The sequence below is a fragment of the Drosophila mojavensis genome, unplaced genomic scaffold, assembly GCF_018153725.1.
Source record: "Drosophila mojavensis isolate 15081-1352.22 unplaced genomic scaffold, ASM1815372v1 contig_16, whole genome shotgun sequence".
Lineage (NCBI taxonomy): Eukaryota > Metazoa > Arthropoda > Insecta > Diptera > Drosophilidae > Drosophila > Drosophila mojavensis.
The window spans coordinates 1,988,330-2,012,541 of NW_025318693.1; the positions used below are offsets into that span (position 1 = coordinate 1,988,330).

Consider the following 24,212-nt stretch of genomic DNA (forward strand, 5'->3'; position numbering starts at 1 on the left):
GACTGCAAATGCTCGACCCGCTGCTAAGCGAGATGCCGGACTTTCAAATTAGTTCAACAGATTTGCTCAAGGTCTACGTAAATATCTATAGCACCTAAACTGAGTGAAGGAAGTTTGGGAAGCTTTTCTATGAAAATGTGATTGCATAAATGATTTATGAACAAATATTTCTCAATTATAATTTAAATTTATATATTATAAATAATTATATTTATTTTAAATAAATATTATGTTTTTCTTTCTTTTTTTCATGTCTTCTTTCTCTGTCTCCCTTTTTATATATATTTTGTTAAAGTATTAAAGTAGCTTTGCTCAATAGCAATTCTGCTCATGATTCTGTTCAATTTAAATTTTAAGTAAACAAAAAGTTTTGCTCGCATTTGCCACTCAATATGCCCTTCTCTCTCTCTCTCTCTTTCACACACAGTCTCTGCCTTACTACTGCTGTCTCTGTCTGCTGAGGATGCGCGCAACAAAACTTTTTTTTAGTTTTTAGTTTGTGTTGGTTTAGCTCTCGACGTGACGTTGTCGTACGATGTCGGTTCACATCAATCAGAGGGAAATCTAAATGGAATTTCTGATTAAAGTTGAAATTAATTACCGCTCATTTAATTAAAGTGAATTTGAGTGTGGCAAATGCCGAAACGGCGGTTGCCAAAACACACACACACACACACGTATGCTGAGACACCCACACTTATGGCAGACCTGAAGAGCACTTTTAGCCTCTTGGTCACGCCGTAACGGGTTAAAACTAATGACCACGTAAACAGTTGGGCAGACAGTAACCAGACAACGACATCAACTTCATCACTCATTCGGATCAACAACAAAGAGAGCGAGAAAGAGAGTCAGAGCGAGTGAGAGAGAGTGCGACACTTTGGTGGCAAATGGAATTGCAGAAACTCTTAGCGCAAGTCCTGACCCAGTTTGCCTCAGTTAGCAGGGCTGTCAGTCAGATTATCAACTATCAAATTTGATTCACAAGCTAATATCTCTCGCAAGCCATTAGAACCGAGTCCGAGCTGTCGGTTTCAACTTTGCAGACGGCTTCATGCAACATTCAGTGGCGTTTGATGTATGAAGTGCAGACGCAGCTTCAGACACTAGGCACTTAGCTCTCATACACTACTGACCTTGCCCAGCTCTCCGGCCCCGAGCCGAGCATTGTGCGCGGAAAATCAATATGAATCGCTCGCCGAGCGCACTTGGCGGACATTTCTCTCTGCTCCTGCAAAGTCGGACCGAGGCAGGGCCATTTACAATTGTCAAATGCTGCTGTCATATGGTGTTGCAATTTGTTTACACATGCAACAAACACTCACAGCTGCAGACGGTGCCTCTGCGCAGCTGAGAGAATGCGTGCCAAAGTATCGGGGGGATTGCAGAATGCAGAGTGTAGAATGCAGAATCGTATAGCATTTTACCACTGCTTCAGGGACTTCGATCAAGTATTTCACACTAGAAATAATAAAGAACAAAGTTTTAGCTATATGAAATTATGAAAAAATTCAGAGAAAATGTCTTATATTTTTTTTTTTTTTTTTTGTAAATTTAGATTATCATATTATGTGTATTGTTATTATTATTATTATTAATACTATTATTAATTTTTTTTTTATCTTTTGTTGTCATTTGATAACATAATGAAAACCTTTTAGAGTGTAAACAGATTTTTGGCAGTCATTTTAGATTTATTATTTTATTTATTTACAATTATTTTTTTCTGTTTCTACACTTAGATATATATTTACTTTCATTTCCTTAAAGACGATTCCATACAGAACAGACTGAAATTTCTGGCTATAGAGTTATGAACAATTTCCGATTTATGTCTTTAATCTTAGTCTTGGATATTTTAAGATTTTTTATGACGTGCTACTATTTTAGAGCATTCTGTGGCCCATGTTGTGCTTAAGATGTCTCTTATTTCCAGCTAAAAGATCAGCAGACGGCTAAGCCAATTGAAACCGAACTGATTCAAATTCTTGGCAACCCGTTTAGTGAACCACTAAATGTCAACAAGACTCGGCAGGGATTGGAGACACATATGGATATGGGTATTGGTATGGGCATGGGAATGGGAACGGGAACGGGAACGGGTGTGTCACTGGGACTAACTACATGGCTACATAAGTAGCGCATCGTTGTCGCTTGTCGTCATGGCCAGGCGCAAAGCCCCATCAGTTGACAGCAGTTTGGCTGAGGCACTGCCGCGGTCGCTAGTCACTTCCACTGGCGGCATCTGTGGCACCTGGCATGTCATATCACTTATCGTCGAAGTAGGGGAGCAGGCGAACAGGGGAGCAGGGCCTGTGCCTGGGCATGGGCATGGGCATGTCGACTCTTGACAGCGCCAATGAGCGAACATTCGAAGCGTTTTACAACTTTGTGCCCATTTCGCTGGCCGTCTAGGCGGATCGTGAAATACTATATAGATATATTGGATTTTGCACACACAGACACACATGCATACGTTTATATTTATATTTGACTTTTTGTTTGGTCTTTTGTTTTGATCTTTTGCATTTAATTTTCATGTAAGATGACGTCAAAGTCAAACGCTGACAGCCGCTTAACATATCAGTTGAAATTTTTTGAAATTTGGTGCATGCAAAAATGTGCAACAGAATTTATTAAGTGCCACAGCGAAAGAAGATGAAGAAGACGAAGAAGGCGAATGAGACGAAGAAGAAGACAGCAACTCTGCAATTCAAATTGCCATTGTCTGTGGCATGTTTTGCATACCTGAGCGAGTCAGCGAGCGAGGGGGTTGGGGAGAGAGGCTAGGGGACAGTTGATCATGTTGTGATTGACACAGAATTAGCATACGCATGCAGGTTCAAAGTTAAGCTCAAAACCCTTGGCCTAGGTCAGCAAATGCCAGGCGAATCTCCACTGGAGGCTGTTGCTCGAGCCAACAGTTCAAAGTTTAATCGTTTTTTGTTTCTTGTTGTTCCTCGATTCTCCTCGCCGGCTGCTGTCTCTGGCTCATAGCAATAAATACAACGCTTGCGGCTTGTCACAAACACTTGTAACGCTCATTTGTCAACGGCCGGCGTCAGTCCCGCTCCAAAGGCAGTTGAAGTTGCGGGAAAAACAGGCGAACATCGTCAGCGTAATCAGCCGCGCAACGTGTGCGGCACGTTGCTCAGCTCGGAGTCCAGCTCGGAGTCCAGTCACCGTCTTGCAGCTTGCATCTGGGATGCGATCTTATCGCTCAACAGCAACAACAACAGCAACAATGTTGTAAGCGTGTTTGTTGCTCTGAAATGCGACAACAATAACAACAACAACAACAAGAATAACATCAGCGATGCATCAGAATTTTTGCGCTCGAGATCGCGGCTAAAACTTCATAAATCAACGCACTTCCGATTACGCAAGCGGCCAATGCCACAGCTCGCTGCAACTTGTTGCGGCCTGCTGCAGCAGCTACTTAGCGACCGGCTAATGAGTCGTTTACCAAAAACCATTATCAGTGTCAAAATGCAGCCAAATGATCATCAGTCATAAGCAAGTGCCGCGTCGGCTATTAGCCGCACGCGCTGCGGGGCAACAAAAATGCTGTTCCAAGTGTTAGAAATGCTGTCATATCGAAATATCATATATTCTTTTTCGATTATCTATTCAATTCCGAAATGTGTTTAGTTTTATTTAAATTGAAATAATTGTATAGGCAATTGGTATTTCCAAAGCAAACCAAAAAAAGTTATACTGTACAATCTTATAAATTATAAATATAAAATCTTAAATGAAATACAATAAGAGAAGATAAAAAATAAATAATGAAAAAATAATAAAAAATAATAATAATAACAAAATTCAAAATGAAAATGAAAAATGAAATTTAAAATGAAATACAATACAATAATAATAAAATAAATAAATACTAAAATAAGACAAGATAAAAGAAAATAATAATAATAATATGAATATAAATGCATTTAGCATTTTTTACATATCTTAAAAAAAGTTTATTTATGCAATTATAATATAATAATTTTTTTTTTTTATTAAAAACTATTTTTTTTTTTTTTTTTTTTTGTGTTGATGAAAATTTGAAGCCATGGAGGGTAAAGTTATTTTAAATAATGTAATAATTTTTATATGATATTAATATAAATGCATTTAGCATTTTTTACATATCTTAAAAAAGACTTTATTTATGCAAGGGATACAATAATTTTTTTTTTATTATTTATGCAATTTAAAACATTTACAAAAATTGTTGATATAAATAAATCTATAAATAAATCAGACAACAAAGTGCGAGATGGCACACAATAAGAGCGAGAGAGAGAGAGAGGCAGTAAGGGAACTTCAACTGGAACTGGATTCGGGAGAGAGAAACGTGCGTGGCAGGCGGGGTCATATTGGCTATGCTCGAGCTATGCTGGAAGAGATAAATCTTGAGGCGGCGGCTGCTGCGGCGACGGCGGCTGCGATCGAGGGGCGCGTCAAAGGGGCCGCTGGGGTCGACATGTGCAGCGGGTTAATTTCTTTCGGAAAAGGAAAATTAATCAAATATATAGCGGCTATAATAGAGCGTTTGTGTGTGTGTGTCTGCCTCACATTCCTTTAGTGATAAATGATGAGCGGGCAGTTTTGTGCAATGCGACAAATGATGTGACATTTGTGATAATGAAAGTGTTGCAGCAGCACGGGCTACAAATAGATACGCCTGAATGATGAATGGATAGGAAGAGAGCGAGCGAGAGAGCAAGAGAGAGAGAGAGGGGAGAGATATCTTGCATGTGTGCGCGTGTGTGTTAACAGGTGTTTTGGTTGAAGGACTCCTTGTTCACACACCATTAAAGCGCTATTAAATCGTAGTTACAACTGCAATTGTCAGCCAACAGCCAACAGCCAACAGACATCAGCCGAGTGCCGAGAGCCAACAGCAACAACTGTATCTGTAGCGTATCTTATTGCCGGACTCATCATTAATCACGGCCCAAATAAAGAGAGCTGCAGCCGTCAGACGGTGGTCAGCATCATAAAAAATGTTCAATATATTAAAAAGCAAGAAACGGTAGCAATTGCCACAACACTTGCGACCCGCCCTTCCCCCTTGCTCCAGCTGGGCTTCATCTGCATCATCGGCCATTGGCACCCACGAAAATGGTTTGAGCCGCATGTTCTTAAAGCCTTGTTTTTTTTTTATTATTATTATTTTGTTGTTGTTGTTGTATTATTATTCACTAGCCACGTTTTTGTGTGCGAATTGTGCGTGCCTCTGGCTCTGTTGTTCCTGTGCTGTTCATCGGCGTCTTTTGGCATTTTCTCTCAGCTCGCGTGGCTGCCTTTGGTTTCGTGAAAAATGGAAATTATGTCAAGAAGTAAATTGATTATTTCGCTTTAAAGCATTTCTCAATTTATATTCCGTGTTCGTTGTCAACACGAACACATTCAGTTTCGTCAGCACCACCAACAACAACAACAACAGCAACAACATCAACAACAATAGTTGCCTGCCTTTTGCATGGCTGTTGTTTCCATTTTTTGTACATTTTGTTTTTTTGTTTTTTGTTTTTTTGGTTTTCCAAAAGCCATTCAACTGAAATGACATCATGTGCTCCGAACTTCTCGCCCAGCTCAAACAGCTGATGCCGCGCCAAATTAAGCGCGCTCTGAACCCTCACAGCTCCCCAAACAATTGGAAGCATATGGTTTCCGGTGCCAAGCGCTTGGTCCACTTGCCAGCAGGAGCAGGAGCAGCAGGAGTAGCATTCGCCATTCAGTAAGCAGGTTTCATATTTCAAGTGTGTGAAAAAAGCAGCTGAACGAAATGTGGCCGAAATCTTTAGCCAGTGCAGTCAGATGTGCAGTGAAATTTTTATACATATTAGTATTTATTGAAGTTTAAAATGTATTTCAGAAAGAGCTTTGATATATTAGATTTTTGAGCGTCAAAAGCTAATTTATTCGAAATTTTAAAGTTCACAAAAAGCAAGGATTTAGCAGAACTAAACAGGTAAACTATAATTGTTTATCCGATTAACTTAAGAACTGCGAACTGGCTAAAATATATAAAAAATAGATGTATCTAATAATATATATTAATTTAAATGTATATGATGAAATATGAATTAATTGAATATTCAATATTCACAAATTAAGTATTCAAAGTTGAAGTAACATATTTTTTAGAAAGATTTATTTACCATTAAAAAAAAAAAACATATATGTATATTAATATATATTTATTTTTAATTTTTAATTTAATAACATAATTTTTGTCATGATAAATTTTATTAAATCCAAATTTTAGGAATGTATTTATTTTATTTTAAATTTTTTTTAAATTAAACCACGTATATTTAAGTTAACTAACAAATTTTTCAAAAAAAAAAAAAAAAAAAAAAAAGAAGAAGAATAATAATAAATAATAATAATAATAATAAATAATAATTTACTGTAATACCTACATTTATATCACTTTTTTTTTTATAAGCTCTATTGCTCTTTTCTAATCGTAATTAAATTGAACGCCCTCGAATCCCACTCAACAGGTTGTTTAGCACTTGAAACTTAAGTGCTTTTTGGTAGGATTAAGTCCCCACAGCTACAGCCGCAGCTCAGCTGCCCCAGAGACACGTGTCTGTGCTTGACTCACACCCCCGGGGCGATAGAAAGCCACCCTCAAAGGACTGGCAACTCGAAAGCAATAATTGTTTTACGATTCGAAACAGTTGCCTCACCTTTTTGGGTTGGTCCTGGCCCAATCGTAAGGCCGCGCAGCATAATGAGCCGGGTAACAAATTGTGGCACTGCCTGCGCATTGTGTTGAAAATATAATAAATGAATTATCTGCTTAATTAATGAGCTTTTAATTTTTAATGGCGCGTCGCAGCAACTGCAAACAGACGAATGCCACAGAAAGTTTGTTTAACTCTTGTATTCGTTATTCTTTGGGATCCCAAAACAAGAAACTCGGCTCAACATGGCCAGAGTTGGACAGAGAGCTGCTCTGCTGTGTTATCAAGCGATGCGTATCTTTTAGATACAATTTTAATGTGGCTTCTTGCAAATTATTTATGCGCGCATTTTCGCGCAGATAATTATCGTTTATCTTTGATTTAAGGAGAGGACCTCTCAGAAGCAACATTGCTGATTGTTTCGGCAGATGCTGTCTCACTCTAGCTGAAACAGTACAAGTGTGCGAATGTGTGTGTGTGTGCGTGTGTGTATGTGTGCATGTTCGCATTCAAAATGACTACCTCAGTTAATTATGGGGCTCCCGAGTAGGGAGCGAGCGTTGCGCATGCGCACATAAATTAGCTGACGCGCCAACAAAACCGGTTCCTCTCCCTCTCTCTCTCTCTCTCTCTTTAGCCTATGGGCCATGTAAAGAGCGTCTAAAGAGCCGTCTGGCCCACCGTCGAGTACCTGTGCACCCATTTTTAATGAGTGTCCTGTCGTCTGCAGTTGAATGAACGCCGCCGCCTGCGTCTTCGTCGTTGTCTGGGCTTCTGGACTTATTTTCGCCATGTCCATGATTAAGTGCGAGGTCTTTGACTGGCGCTGAAGAGCACAAAAAACGAAGAGCAGCAAAAGACGATGAAGAAGAAGAAGAAGTCGTAGAAGAAGAAGAAGTCAACTGGCTGAGCAGCCAGAAGCCAGCAGCAGCCAGCGTGTAATCAATCAAAGACACGAAACAGAATTTTAAAAAGAATTCATTGACTTTCCATTAATAATTTCCTTTGTAAATTGCATCCTGTGGCAATTGTTGTAATTGTGATGAATTCTTTATTAATGCACATACACACAAACACACGCACATACACACACATATATATATATTCACTTGCAGTTAACTGCTGGTCTTTTTCCAGCTACTGTCCAGTCAACGTCAACGGCAATGGCGTTAGCTTCAATTATGTCTCTTGCAGATAGCTTCGATTGGCTCCCTCCGCCCCTTCTCTTCTCTTCATTGCATTGTCTGAGCTCGGACGCTGCTCAATTGGCGCTTGAGCGATGCTCTTTAATTTACCAGCATTTATGATTTTGATGATGCATTTAAATGAAATTATCTCTACGGCGAATCAGAATATATTGCTTAATAAGTGTATTAGATGGTTCTTCGAGTTAACTACAGCTGGCTGTGCAATAAATGCAATCAATCTTCGTCAATAATTGTATTTTCTTGACAAATTATGCGGATAAGAAATTATATTGATGGCACCTGCTTATATGAATTCTATGAACACCTATTGAAGTGAGAATAAATGAGCCTTTTGGTGTTGTAACGGAAGCTAAATTAAATAGTTTTACATAAATTTAATCAATTTAATATTTTTTAATAAACTGCTTTCCTTTATACATACTGTACTCTCGTCTATCATTATACATATTAATAAAAAATATAAATATTATTACCTAAAAGCGAAATGTTTTACTAAAATATTAAAGAAAACATATTATTTATATTTTTAAAAATATAAAAAAAGAGAACTGACAACTTCTTCTCTGATAAACTTTGATAGCAGAGCAAGGTTTCGATCCTCGGACCTCTGGGTTATGGGCCCAGCACGCTTCCACTGCGCCACTCTGCTCATGTTCGGCGGCGTGACAAAAGCTAAATAACACAGCACTTTGGCTCAGCGAGCAGTGCAAACAGGTAATCTGCTTATGGAAGATTGAAATGTTACCTTATTTTATTTAGCATAACTTTATATTTATTTGTATTTATTTTATTTTTTTTTTTTAATTATTTATTTTGTTCAACTTGTGTTTGGTGTTTTTACCGGTTTTATTGTTACTTAAGGTGCTGTGCGCTAAGCCATTCGCATTGAAATGTAGACATTTAAATAGAAACAGATACAAATATAGATACAACTGGGTACAAGTGGAGAATTGTTTTGGGTGCCATCAGCAACAACAGCAAAATTAACTTGAAATTTAAGTTAAAAACGTTTGCAGCGACGTTTTTAAAAAACAAAAGTATTCAACATGGCTGCCAGCAACACCAACAACACCAACAACAACAACAACAGTAACAAAACAGCAACGAGTGTAGAAAGAAAACAACAACAGAAACAAATCGAGGGACTGCGGAGCTGCGGCGCTGATGAAGATGAAGATGGTGAAGTCAGGCGCGGAACAAGTTTTAAACTTGCTACAAAGGTGTCTTAAAAAATCTTTTAATTTCGACGCAGCGTTTTGGTTGCCGAGCTGCAAATTTGCTGTACTCAGCCAAAAGGCACGGGGTGCTGTGCGGTGGGTTGTGTGTGGTAAGGGGTAAAGTGGTGCTCGATGCTGGCTGCCGCGACTGCATCCGCCCGCCTTTTAATGAAGCGCGAAGTGCAGCGAATGCGAAAGAGGGCAAAATTGAAAGTAAAGTAAGCCAAATGCATCCCACTGTACGGACAACAACAACAACAACAATAAGAAGAAGGAGCACAAGTTCCAGTTTTTCAGTTCCAGTTTCAGTTAGCTCCAGTGCTGTTCCCTGTTCTGGCCCAAGGGCAGGCTGCGAACAAATTGCAATTGTTGCCATTGCATTGGCGCTGTCATTTGTGGCCAGACCCAAACACTCATACACGCCCAAACACACATAGACACACACTCACACATACCTTTAAGCACAGCTCGCTTGTTGTTTCTGTTGCGGCTTAGTTTTTATTTGTGGTTCGGCCTCGTGGCAGCATGTCTTCATTGCAGCTTTTAGCTTTTGACCCCCTGAACTCTAACTCGTTTAACACACCATAAAGAGCAACCACAACAATAACAACAACAATCCTTTCATTTCATATGCAAGCACAATCAAGCAAAGACTGCGGAAAATTATGGCCAGGAAAAGCAAAGTGGAAATGCCAGACATTTAAATCGAATTGGCTTGAGGTGGCAGCGGCTCTCCTTACATGTGTGTGTGTCTGTGTGTGTTTGTGTGTCTGTGTGTGTGGTTTTAATCTGCAAAATGTAAGCCACTGCTGCACGTACAACCAGCCAGATACAAATGCCGGCAAAAGTATCTGCCAGATACATGTTGCCACACTTAAGCGGGGGCAGCACACACACACAGGCACACACACACACACACTTAGACGACTGGAGGCCACGCGTGTAACTCAATTTTCAATGGTGGACAAGCAGCTCGACAAAGTGCGAGGGCTAGGTATGGAATGGGTGGGCAGGCAGCTCACGTACGGCGGAGGGGGAAATGGGAACGAGCCGTGGGTTTGTCTACTCAGTCAAATAGTTTGCCGCCTGCATTAATAATTCACAATTTCATCTGGAATTGTATGCGATTTGTGATGCTTTTCGCTTAGCTGTTGCCTCACTTGGCATTGGCCAAGTCAACCCAAGCCAAACCAAGCCAAGCCAAGACGACGCCCCAAGACCGTTCCACAGCGTCGCGCTCTGCCTCGTGGCCTCGCTGCCGCTTGTTGCTGTTTTTGTTCCTTTCATTTTCGGGTTTTCTTTTTAATCTTTACTTTTTTGCACCTTATTTTTTTTTGTGAAGTCAACTATCCTACAGTGGAGAGTGTGCGATAAATATATCAATAAATATACGTGATTATATATTATATACAAAATATTTATAAAGATATACATAACAATATATAAGTAGAAATATAAAGTACAACAAATATTTCTAAAATATTAAATTTTTAAAAGTATTTATAATTTCCTTCTGCTGATTTCAGAGACTTTTCAGAAATATAAAATTGATAAAATATTTCTACTTGTATATTGTAAATATCTATAAAAATATTATTATTTTCACTGAAATCATTTGTCAGCTTTCTGCTTTACGTTTTTTTTTTATAGAATTTTACTTTTCTGCTCATTTCATAGGCTTTTAAGAAATATAAAATTCAAAAAATATTTGTATTTATATATGGTTAATATTTTTGTATTTATATGTTAAATTTATAAGTTTAAGATACATAAAAATATTTCTATTATATATTGTACATAATTTTATAAATCAAATATGTAAAAAATATTTATATTAACATTAAAAGCTTTTGTGCACCTTTTACTTTACGATTATCAAATTTTACTTTTCTGCTCATTGCACTGACTTTTCAGCCCACTGTGCGCTTGGCGTTTATCTCCGTTGCGTCATTTCGTTTTAGTTAATGCGGCCGTAGATTAATATTCTATGCGTATCGCGGCGTTATCGAGCAGGTAGTCGCTCCACTCACGGGGAAATCGGGAGCTGGGCAACAGGGCAGCTGGGCAGCCGGGCAATGGCAATTTGCAGATGTGCGCCAATTTACGCCTGAATTTGATAAATTCGCATGCGGTGCCGGCGTGACATTCAGTTGAATTTATGGCTCGCACTTTTTCACCATTCAAATCGCAATTACTTTGCGTTATTCGCAATTTAATTTGCTCGACTGCAATCGCAGTATTCGTAAGATACAAATCGTGGCATAGTTGCACCGCTTGAGCTGTTTGCTCTCTAAACAATGGCGTGATAAACAACAAAAGCGAAGCAGAAAAAAAACTCTCTCTGAGTTCTCAAAGGGGGGTGCACTCATTAGAGAATATCATAGACTAATGAACTAATGAACTAGACGTGTATACAATTTTTGCGTATTTGTATAAAGAAGCGCCCAGCTAGATCTGAGCATCGGTAGCTATATCTGAATCTGTATCAGTATCTCTGTCTGTATCTCTGTATCTGTGCCGTGCGCTGCATTTGCATCTATCAGCGCTGCCGCATCATCAGTCATTAGTGGCGCCATTGTTGTTGTTGTTGTTGCTGTTATTGTTATTGTCTTTGTTTCTTTATGCCTCACTTTCTTCCTTTTCATTGTTGGCCTCGCGCGTTTTTATGCGCTTTTATTAACTTTGGCCAAAATGCGGCTGCAGCCACTTGAAGACCTCATCATCCGAGATTTTTTTGCTGCTGCTTCATATAAACAATTTCGGCTCGAGTAATCATTCATCTTTTCTGTATAAAAGCTCTAGAAAGTTTATAGAATGAGTTAGGAATGGAATGGAACTGTTAAAGTGTGCTGTTGATTTGGACAATTTGATGAGTGATGTGTATTCAAAGTGCAGCCGAATCGATATGGGTATTACCGCTGACAAATAATAAAGCGGAAAGAGTGTGTATTTAAAAATACATTCAAGTCTGCTGAATCCAGAGAGCATATCAGCAAAACATGTTTTAGAATTTATACAATTTTTAAATGCATATATTTGAGTATTTATCGTTTCATGCATGCCCCTAATGCGCTGCATTCGCAGCAAATGAATTTGAATTCAAGCAAAGTGCTGAGTTTCACATCCGACACAATTCACTTCATGCTCTGCGAGCCGCAGGAATGAATGAGCCCAGAATTCATTAAGAACAATCAGATGTGACTCAAAATATATCAAATACTTATATATATATATCTTATATATATGTTTATCTCTGCATTGTCCGCTGCCAAAATTTTCACGCTTTGTTAGAATTAGTTGAGATGACATTTTAACGAATAGACGTTGTCTTGCTCTTTGTTAGACATCATAAGACTTTTCGTACAGTCATAAAAGTCTGCATATAGGAAAGTTTCTCGACTAAATATATGTGTATATTTAGCACAGCTTAAGCGCCACAATGGCCCTGCAACACCTTGTGCCGGAAAATTAATTTATATTCCACAACATTTTCAGCACCTTGCGCTGCATTTATGCATTGCCCTGCTGTGCCCTGCTGTGGCTTAGAAAGCAGTTGGATCGGCGGGAAATATAATAACAATCATTATGATTAAACGTAGCTATTTGAAAAGTCGTGTCCAAAGTTAATGAAAATGTAATTGAGCAGCGAATGCAACTGGGTCTGCTTCTTCGGCTCGCCACTTGGCACTGTTCGCTGTCTCTAGGGGTTCGCTCTCTGGGCTCTGGACTCTGGGCTTGGGTCTGTGGGCTCTGGTCTGTGGTGTTGCTGCATGCAATGATCGTGCTCAGGAACCGCCACATAGACGAGCAGCGCTCGGGCAAACGGAACGAGGGGGCGACGACGCACAAACAGCAGGAGTATAAACAGCAGCAGACACCCAGATCCCGAGCCAGAGCCAGAGTCAGAGCGAGAGCCAGACCCAGAACAGACACTGAAGTTGCTTTTGTTGCCGTTGCCGTTGCCTTGCAGCCATCGTTGCCATATCTTGTACATATCTGACATTCAACTCGTTTGCGAACTATTAATTTTGTATAACATCCTGCATCTCAATGTGGCCTTCGGGTTGAACGGCACAAACAAGTTAAACGAAAAACTTCAAATGGCTTTTCGACTTGGCCATTGCAATTTCGCTTAACATTTCGAATATAATAACTGAAATACCGTAAGGTGTTTACAATAGAATAATAGATCCAACTGAAAGCGATATTTATGGTTCTATGAACGTGAACCACTGCGAGTCTGCTAGAAATGAATATCATACTCTATGTTATATACAACATACTCTGAAAGGGTTTACTATTTTAAATACAGATTCTATAGATGCTGCAGCATTTATATCTTGACTTCCATAGATCTTGGTTAGACTTGGAGTTAAAATGATTTGAGTTTCACACTATTAAAGAGTAATTGATAAATAAATAAAATGTATTTTTTAAGCAGCCAAAAATATGTATATATAACTTTAGCCACATAAGTATCTATATATATAATATACATTCATATACATATATTTATATAAATGAAAATAGTTTTAGAGTTGATATTTAGATCGATTTAGGTAAGGATATACAATCCACTCAAGTATTAGTAAGTTGATTCACGTGGTATCAATCTAAATGTAATCTACATCTCTATATAATTAATCGACAAGGTAGATCGACTTAGCTTGTCGCCCTTTATAACCTTTTCCATGCAGTAAACAATGAAAAAACAATTAAAAGGGAATATATTAAAATATATTCCATTTAATAACAATGCTTTATTAATTGCCCGTAAATACGATTATATAAAAACCTTCAAACAATTTCATTTTATCTTTACTTTGAAAATTTGTATTGTTTAAAAATGTAAAAATGTTTTCAATCTTTGACAAAGTGGATATAGTTTTGATTTTCTTTTCATTTATTTGCTGTGCTGCAGACCCTCGCGCTGGGTTAGCCCAGATGCTTGCCTTAATTTTTGTTTTTGGCTATCGAAATTCGTCTGAATAAAGCCCCACTAATTAGGGTGCAGCCCGCGGACCGCCAGCATTTGGTGACGCGCTTCACAAATTTATTAAATTGACAATTTGTGGTAGCAATCGCGAAGGGGGGATGGGGGCGAGCGGGGTGCAGCCTGTTGCAACTAATAAGCATTTGACATTTCTGTGTGCAGGCAGGTATGCCTGCATTTGTATCTCATAGATGCGTTTAGCTCTCGATTCGTGGGCGAACGATGAAGCGCAAAGACCTTTGATGATCTGCTGCTACGAAATTGCTTGGAACGTCGCCAGCTTTGGTCTTGTCAATTAGACAACAACTTCACAAGATGCCAAGCGATATGTATGATATGATATATAAATCTGTATCTTTGTTTGCCTATATCTATTGCTTTGGCTGCGCATCTTCAGCTATTACGCGGCGCCATTATGAGCTCATTGCAGTCAAGCCATTTTTAACTAGATGCAAAATGCAAAGTGGAACTTGGTGTAGTCAGCCTCTGTCTCTCTCTCTCTCTCTGTCTCTCTCTCTGTCTCTGTCTCTCTTGCTGTATAATAAAGGTGTTTCGTAGAATTCCCTCGTTCTCGCCTGACGATCTCTCCGCGTGCAGCGCCTAATTGAGGCGCGACTCGAAGATGGCGTTTAACTTTATTTTAATATGAATATAAAAAAGGCTTGACGTGATTATATGCCATCAACGTTGTAGTTGTAGCTCTTGTTTCAGTTGTTACTGTTGTTGTTGTTGCACCTTCAACATGCACACAAATTTGCATAATTGTTAACATGCTGTTGTTGTAATTGTCGTTGCTGTTGTTGTTCACTGCTTCTGCTGTTGCTTCTGCTGCTGCTGTTGGATTTTAATCAGCGCCTCAACATGCAGTAGCTGAGCAGACAGCCCCTCACCCCTGCTCTACAGTATTTGTTCTGCTTGGCACCTGGGTCCATTGTAGTAGCATTTCTCTAATACCAGTTCTGTTTTCATTTCTCCCCCTCCCTCTGCCATTGCCCCTGCTAATTCTTCTCCAAGTGGGCTCAATTGGGTGGGTTTAATGTAACCACTCAAATTGCAATATGTGCAGGCCAGCGCATTGGCATTTAATGAAGACATTTACCATCGAAAATTAAGTTGTACACGAGAGAGAGAGAAACAACAGAAACAACTATAGCGCGATAAGAAACATTAAAAACAACCGATTTTTAATTGTTAGCCAGAACATGGGAGGGGCTGATGTGAGCAAAGGTTATTGACTTTGCTCGTTAACATATAATAATATACCTAAATATATAGAGCACCCATTGAGAGCGATTATATGGCTTATGAGTGATTAGCTTGTTTATTAAAACTTGAAGTACAAAAAAAAAAAAAAAAAAAAAAAAAAAAAACAACTTTATTCTGTCTCTGTTAGAAGAAACAAGAAATAATCTTAAAATATTTCCAAAACAATTTTATATTTAACATAAAAAGTTATGTCCACATAGTGCAATATATCAATTCAGTGCAAAATTCTTTGCTGCCTTGGCTTATATTTTATATAATTAATTAAATAATTAATTTTTGCTTAAAGTCGTGTCTTGTTATTTAAATTGGTATTTAAAATAAAATTAAATCAACGAAAGAAGTTTGAGGTATTTATATTTTCTACCTGCGCGTCGCCCCAGAAGATGCAAATAAAAGTAAATCAAAATTGTTTATGCAATTAATAACAATTAAAAATGAAGCTAGACAATTCTCCTTCAGCACTTGCAATTATTCTTCTATTTATGATAATTGCTTGTGTATAAAAATAAACAATTTGCTTTAGTTAATTTACAATTTCACTTGTGTTTTTGTTCCTCACTTGGGCATAAATAAACATAACTCGCTCTACACACTCGCATAAACGCCATCCATTCGAAGAGCAAACATGGCTTTAATTCTGCGGCAGAGGGTTGGACTAATTACCAGTGGCAACGTGTCTATTCATGAATACTCGCACGAACACGCACACATATTCACACACACTCATACACACTCATACTTATTCATGCCTGCATCGTGAACATAGACGAGTGAGCTTCACAGCAGATGGATAGAATGCAATTAAACCTCATCGATGCATAAAAACAGATACATAAATTAGCTGCATATATACATATGTATGTATATGTGTTTGTATATGTATATGTCTGCTCAAGATCGTATGCAAATTTCTTTGAGTAGATGCTAAAATTGGCAGCCTGTGTCTGCATTTCGCTGGCTTCATTCATGTTCTTCAATTACCAGATACGAGTAATACGCATCTTGGCCAATTTGCTTAGCTGTGCTGCACTATAATTACTTTTTGCACTTGTTCTCCAGTAATCATTGTTGTTGTTGTTGTTGTTGTTGTCGACGTTGGCTGCCATGAGTTACAGATACATAAATAATAATAACAATATGCCCCATTGATTGGACTTGGAATCGGCATGAAACGAGTTTTTATACAAATGGAAAATCGCAAAAACGTTTTTCCTGCTTAATCAATATGTATACACAATTGTTGTTGTTGTTTGTTTGTTTGTTGTATTTATGAATGCAAATGCAAAGCAGGGGCCACAGCTCCTTTCAACGACTCTTTAATTGGCTGACATGTTGTGATTTGGTCTTGTCAAGTTTTCAGCTGCCAACTGGCAATTATTGTTGCCAATTCGTATATAAGACTGAATAACTGGGCCAATGCGAGGACTACATAACTAGAGTATCCCACTTCAGGCCACACTCATTGAGGCATGGCTAGAATAGGCTAGAATTCTATAATCCGCTATATACTAAATCTATATCTAGATAATACAGGTTTCTAGCTGCAGATCAACTGCAATTAGCCAGGCCTGCCAACTGGCTGCAATCAGCTATGAACCGCGCTGTCTAAAGAGCGCAGTGAAGCGTTTGATCGATGACAGCTCCTTCATGGATATTAATAAAAGTTTATAGGAATTATAGAATCATGCCAATTGATTTTAAGCAAAGCGAATTACAAGTCGAGGCTTGCTCTCCCTCTCTCTCTCTCGCTCAGGCCGTGTCTGCCTTTGACTGCAGTCGAATATTTGATTTATGATTTATGTTAAGCATAAAGGTTAAAGATATTCGCTAATTGATTAATAAGCCGAGCCATAGAGCTCGACTATATACCTAATATTACTGGCCAGATTTTTGAGCTGCATCCAATAAATTTTGATGATGCCTGATGCAACTCGAAGGGGGGGGAGGTTAGTTGGCTTCGGGTGCTAAAGAAAAATCGGTGTGCGCTGTGCGCGCCATTGACATGATGAGAAATCGCTCAACAATTTTTCGTCTCACAATTTTCGTATTGTGGTGTATCTATTGAATATAGAATATAGAGTGCACAGTATCTGGCAGCAGGCCGTGCGAGACGTAACAATTTTTCATGAAATTTGGAGAATTTAAATATAAACGGAGCGAGAGGTGCGAGATTCATAGCAGCAGTAGCTCGGCCAGCTAGATCTCCATCCTCTGTATCTATAGCCAGTGCCTCTATTTCCAACTGTAGATGTATCTGTATCTGCATCTGTATTTGTATCTGTATTAGAATTAGGTATTCGGTATTATGAGTTATTGTGGGAGTCTGTCGGCATTAGCCGCGGGTGCCGGCTGCCTCTGTCCGGGCCGTGGGCCGGGGGCGGGGGCGGCACACGTTTGTTTACAATTTCACGCGCTGCGATTTTCGCGGTCGACTTTTCACGCAGCGCCGCAAGAAAAATGAAAAAGTGTTGCTGTGTGCTGTGTGAGGGAAAATCTTTTGTTATTGTTTATGTATTTTGACAGGCTGCTCCGCGCGCTCTCAGTTTGCCAGACAATTTGGTGCTGGAGATACTCTGAATGCCCTCAGTGCTCTTACTATTCCACTCTCTCTCTGTCTCTCTCCCTTTCTCTGTCTATCTGTTCGTATATCTCTGTAATTCTTACACAGGTACTCGCACTCGTTCATTTCAATTAACAATTGAGTTAGGTAACTGTGTAATGGGCCAAGTTTGCTCTCCGATCTGTTCGCATTCAGCAAGCAAATATTTAATTGCAGTTAAAGTCAAGGCAAGTGCGATTTGATATAGGGGTAATTTACCAGCGGAAATTATATATTGACATTCAGACTTAGATCGAATATTAAATAGTCTAAATCATATATGGTTGCATTATTTAAGAGTCTGAGCTTCGATTGAATGTTTTATAGTTTACATATTAAAATATTTTCAGATACCTAGTTTACAGTCTACAAAAATAGTTTCACAATGGATATGAAAGATATATTAATACGTAGATGACATATGGCAGTATATGACATATATGTATACATGTATGTATATCATATTTTACAATATATGATAAGTAACATTAATAAAAGCTTAAAAATCAGTTTTATATTTTTGTAAGATCTCTAACTTATTTAATTAGTTCTAACAGCTAGCAGAAAATGATCAGATATAAATTTTTTCTTAAATAGATATATAATGGGCTAAGTTTATATTTAAATATGAAAATATAAGGCCCTGATAGGAATGTAAAACGGAAGTTTTTTCTATATGAAATTATAAGTAGGTAAAATGATAGATAGATATCCTTTGAAAGGACGAAAAGCATAAATTTATACATATATCAATTGATAATATATAAATTAATGTATCAATGAATATAATATTGCATTAATTTATGCATTATTATAATCCAAATAGAATTATAACTTCAATATAATATATTTAGCACTTACTCTGCCCGAGATGTACTCGCTTCATCCATGGATAGATCTGTGGTGGATTCTTCTTGCCGTTGCCGCTGTTCTGGCTGCTGCCCGCCTCGTTGCCGCTGTCGCTCTCCGAGTCGGAGTCGCCGCCCGGACTGTGCATGGGCACGTTGACGTTGACGGGGCCACCGCCGCCTCCTCCGCCACCGCCGCCGCCGCCACTGCCGCCGCTGTGGTTGTTGTTGAGACTGACGGCGGCGGCGGCGGCGGCCAGACTGCCGCCGAGGACGCCTTTGTTGAGGGAACGGGCTACGCTCTCCACCACGGAGCTGGGCGACAGCTTGGGCGAGATGTCGCGCGTGGAGAGATCCTGCGGGCTGGCCAGCGATTGGTTGTTGTTGTTGCTGTTGGCGCTGCTGTTGTTGTTGTTGTTGTTGCCAACGGGCGTCGACGGATCGTTGGCATACTTACAGCTGATGCTCGCCTGCTGCTGCTGCTGTTGTTGCGGGAGTTGTTGCTGCTGCGGCAACTGTTGCTGCTGCTGCTGTTGTTGTTGCTGTGCCACAGCGGCAGCCGTCGCATGAGCGTGCTGCTGCTGCTGTTGCTGTTGCTGCTGCTGCAGCAGCAAGCGCTGCGGCTGCAGCTGTGTGTAGTCCACCATGTCGGGATTGGACTGTCCGCCGCCCGGCGCACCGCCGCCGCCGCCCAGCCCATAGGCCGCCTGGTTTGCATAGTGCGCCTGCGGTGTGTTTGGATACAAGTTGGGCGTGTACGCGGCCGCCGCTGGAAAGTAATCGTTGCTGCCCGGCGTCGCGGCGCCGGAGTTGCCCTGTCCGTTCGCTCCGCCCGCGCCGCTGTTGCCGCCGCTGCCATTGGCGCCCGGATGGCTCTGCTGCGGATTCATCTGCTGCGGATAGCAGGAGGCCAGCGAGTTGACAAACTGGTACGAGGACATGGCAAAGCAGTCGGGATCCATTTTGTGGCCGGCACAACGCTACGATTCGTATCTGAAATGAAATGCAAGCGGTTAATCCAACAGTTCCACGTCGCACCAACAGCCGGTCAGATGCCCGCCACAGATTGCACAGAAAAGGCTTAAGGTCTAGTCTACCAAATCCCCGCCCACTGCAGATCCCCATGCGCGATCAGTCATGCAGCTGGCAGAGCTTCTGTGCTCGCCCAGCCTAGCCACATATTAGCATTATTTGCAGACGAAAGTACGCTTAAAATTATGCATAATCTTGAGAAATAATCTGGCTTTGAATTAAGCAGCAAACTGCGCACATATAGACGTCTTGCAAGCCCAGGACAGACTTGAAACGTCTAAGGCGTAAGCTGCTCTGCCTGCAGAGCCATGGATCGAATCTGCTCGCTCTATCCTCAACAGACATCGCTGTATACCCTTGACACTTCCAACTTCCTCAGATTGCTGAGAATTGCAATCGTAAGGTAATTCGAGTGTAGGCTAAGAAAGTAAAGTATATTAATTTGATATGCTTAGAGCATCGATTGGCGAGAAAAGGAAAACTCCTAAGTTTATGTTTCCAATGGTATAATATTTTAAATTAAATAAAAAATATTATTTATATTTTTTATATTTATTTTAATTATCTTATTATGCTTTAATCCTATCATTTCGACATATATATTTATTTTTTATATATATATTTATATGTATTTATGTAACTGTTATGTTCTCAGCTTTGCTTTTTTGTGCTGGTAATTTCAATGTAGTTACATCTACCCCACTGAGCATCATTATTACAATTATTTTTGAGGCGGCTAAGAGCCGAATTTCGCGTGGCCAAGAGCACGGCCCGTTCGCCTGTTTGTGGGGCGGCGGCGGGACGCAGCTGTTTGGATTTCAGTGGAGCTGATGGGCAGGCGCGGATATGCCTAAGCATTGGCATTACGTGCATGCAATTTTGGTGTGGCACAGCACGGTGCGGCACCGGCTGGAATGCCAGCACCGCCCACTCTCGTTGAATGGACACTTGCTGCACTTGTGGCCGGGCCTGGACGTTGGACACCATCGCTGATACAGCGGACGCGGCTGTGGCAGCGGCAGCGGCAGCGCGTTTGTTTGAATGGTGGAAAACTTGTATTGCGGAGATAGCAACAAAAGCTGCCACGATTGCAGCGTTTGTTTGGGCTCAAATGCGGCCCAAAAAAAAAAAAAAAAAAAAAAAAAAAAAAATACAAAATACAAAATGAAAAGAGAAAAGAGAGAAAAAAGCCCCAAAGCCGAAAAGTGTAAAACGCAATGTCCGAGAAGACTTGGCCAAGCAACCAGGAAGCCAACGAACATGGCCGTAAAAAAAAGGAGACGACCATTGCCCAAAAACAATGCAACGACCTCTGCAACGAGCACAGCAAGTATTTCTTCATTCTCTCCCCTCTCTCTCTCTCTCTCTCTCTCTCTTTCGATGCAGTTTCTTCTTCTTGTCGATACTCTCTGCTTGTTTGTGCTGCTTCTTCTTCGTATGAAACCAATAATTTTGATTCAGTGGGCAATTTAACCCTTTAGCATGTTGTCCAAATGAAAGGAGTTGAAGCTTTAAATTAAATCGCCGTACGGGCCTCAACTTGAGCTCTGGCCCTGGCCTCCTGCCGGCCCAGCTCAGTCGGGTTCCTCAACCGAAGCACAAAAAACCCGTCCACAGCCGAGCAGCCACTGCTCGACAGAGATTTATTTGATGAGCAGCATTTCAGTAAAATAAGAAGAAGAAAAAACAAAAACTTTGTAAGCTCGCTTTTGGCCCTGGGTATTTGGTGATTATGGAGTTTAAAGCAATTGTAACGGCATTTCGCTTAAGTTTTCGATTTTGAATTAGCCCAGAGGCAACGACACACAAACAGTTTGATTATCCAAATTATATGCTTAGATAAACAACTGCAATGACCTGACGACAAATTATTTGACCCCAAAGTATGAGGCTAAATTATCAAATCAAAATCTGCTTGATGTGGCCAAGAACTGGACTACCAATATTGAATGTTGTTAACAGATATTTAAATTCACTTACATAATGTTTAGATAAATACTAATCGAAATGGAGAAGGCAAACAGAGAGAAAGCGTAGAGGTAAAATTAGAATTATAATGTAAATAACAAGATAATGAAGATTGAGTCTTTAACAGATATTTAATCTTGAAATAAATACTATTTGGAATCGGCAAAGCAATATTTGGAACTTTCAGAATAATGCATATTTGTGCATGTGTTGTTATTGTGTTGGACACAGAATAATTCATATTTTTCATATGATTCGGACTACATTTGTTAACTAAGAGTAATAAATATTATTATACTTATATTATTATCTTCGATCCTTGATCTAAAGTCTTTAATTTTTAACAAAACACCCATCTTGAAGCTACATTTTAAGTAAAGTTCAACTCAATCTTGCTCAAATACATTTATTAAATATAAATTCACTCATTATCTCAGTTAACTGCAGTAACTAAATTCAATTATTATCTCTATTAGCTTAAGTAACTTAAAGTCAGGCCAGTCTTTTATTCGCTGTTCAATTGGAGAGTTTCCATCTTCGAGTCTCAATGAATTGAACGGGTGTTGATCGCACTACCGGCGCCTGTTGTTTCTTTTCTTCGATCACTTAACGGCAAATTAAAAATTCGGAAATAATAAAAGCTATAAATTATACGAGTTTGGAAATTATTTACCAACGCGTCGAGTCGACAAGCGGTTCAATTGGTGTTAATTAAATCCATGAATAATGAAAACGCAAACCGTATTTGCGGGCTGGCCATCTACACATATATACAATATTTATATGTATATACATATATGTATATATTTATTTTTATATAGAGAGTGGATACAATTATTGTTGACTTAGATTGGCGCTGGTCGCTTGGCTGATTGTCGCCTCGTATGAAGGCCATAAATTATGCCAGCGACATTTTTGAGACGAGGGAGCGAACAAGACTGAGCGAGTTTCCTTTGACTCGGCGTCTGCGCGGCCTTTAGGCATTTTCTTTCCACTGCATTGCATTGCCTGCCTTTGTCTAAACAGTTTTGATATGCCCACGAAACGGGAGTTAAATGCTCGCATGAAACTCTTAAACCGCAGAACGAATTTCCTTTTACCGAAAACGTTGAGTCGTCGTCTTGGGCACAGGTAAATGCACGAAGAAGCGGCTAAAGGTACATAAGGTAAATAAACAGCAATTGAGTTGCACATGCGCAGCTCTTGGAGGGGTTTCCCCCCTCGCTCTCTTCCAGGATGAACTCGATGTCACCATAAATCAATTTGTGGTCGATGCGACAGCTGAAAAGGGTTTCTTGACTTGGCAACTTTTCATAAAAAACTCTAACACAATGGCAGAAGTCTTAGGTAAATGATCCTATAACTAGGGTTGCTCCCCATAATTAAGATGATTAACTTTAGCATAATCGATATTTAATAGGGAGAAACATAAGGCAGAGAGGCATGAAAAGATGCTGCCTTAAGGTCCCTTTTGTAATTTTAATTCAAAATTGAATTCTATAATAATATTAAATATATACAGGAGTATATTAACAGTACGTCGATATTTTATCAACTTATCTAAAAATTGCATTCAATAATCATAGATAATAAGACTGAAGGATAATTCAGATCATCTTCATTTTATATGATATATGATATATATATATATTTACGTTGAGCTCTTTATTTTTGTCAAATACATACTTCGAATTGATCTAATAATCAATAATACGCCTTTTAGTAAGCAAGTTATCTTCAAGTTATCTCAGATATCTGCATTTGTTATAAATAACCTGAAAAAATCTTATCTAAAAACCTTAAGCTCTGGCTGTCAAACACGTTTTCTTTCTCTCCGACTCTCAAGTCTATACGAGTTATTGGTCTGTCATCCATTTCTAAGCACTGGGCTGTTCATCATCTTCAACTGGCGCAGTCATATGCCAGCCATCTCTTAATTATGAAATGAAAACAAAACCCTAAGCAGTTACATATACATATTTCTTTTACAAATGTCGTCGTGGACTTCGTCGTCGTCGTCGTCGTCGTCGTCACCATTACAGATTTTAAGCGCGGCTGGTTTGTTTGTTTGTTTGTAGCCGAGGTACTGGGGTCTCTGGTCATAAATCATAATTTTTAATATTTGTTGTCAACATGGGCGTAGCTCGTGTGTATGTAAACATGAAAGGGACCCACGAGACGAGACCAGACGAGACCAGACGAGACGAGGTCGCACTCGCACAATTCTAAAAGGTATTTGCGCACGCGCAGTCACACTCATTGGCTCTGTTTGCCTCTCGCTCTCTCTCTCCCTCTCTGTCTCTCTCTCTCTGCTTTTTTTCATTTTCATTCTCTAGAGCAACAATGGGCCAAAAAGGAACGACAAACGCACACGCATGCA

At 39.5% G+C, this 24,212-nt stretch overlaps 1 protein-coding gene and 1 non-coding gene across 3 annotated transcripts in view; both read right to left on the bottom strand.

Moving 5' to 3' along the window:
• LOC6573710 (homeotic protein Sex combs reduced) overlaps positions 1-24,212 on the bottom strand; it is a 34,187-nt gene that overhangs the window by 3,975 nt on the left and 6,000 nt on the right. For both annotated transcript variants that reach the window (XM_015167081.3, XM_001999740.4), the window contains exon 2: positions 18,846-19,825. In XM_015167081.3, coding sequence (XP_015022567.1) covers positions 18,846-19,794 — 949 coding nt within the window. In that variant the 5' untranslated portion in view covers positions 19,795-19,825. The remainder of the gene's footprint in view (positions 1-18,845; positions 19,826-24,212) is intronic.
• Trnam-cau lies at positions 8,487-8,558 on the bottom strand. Its single transcript has one exon. It is a non-coding gene; the product is annotated as a tRNA-Met (tRNA).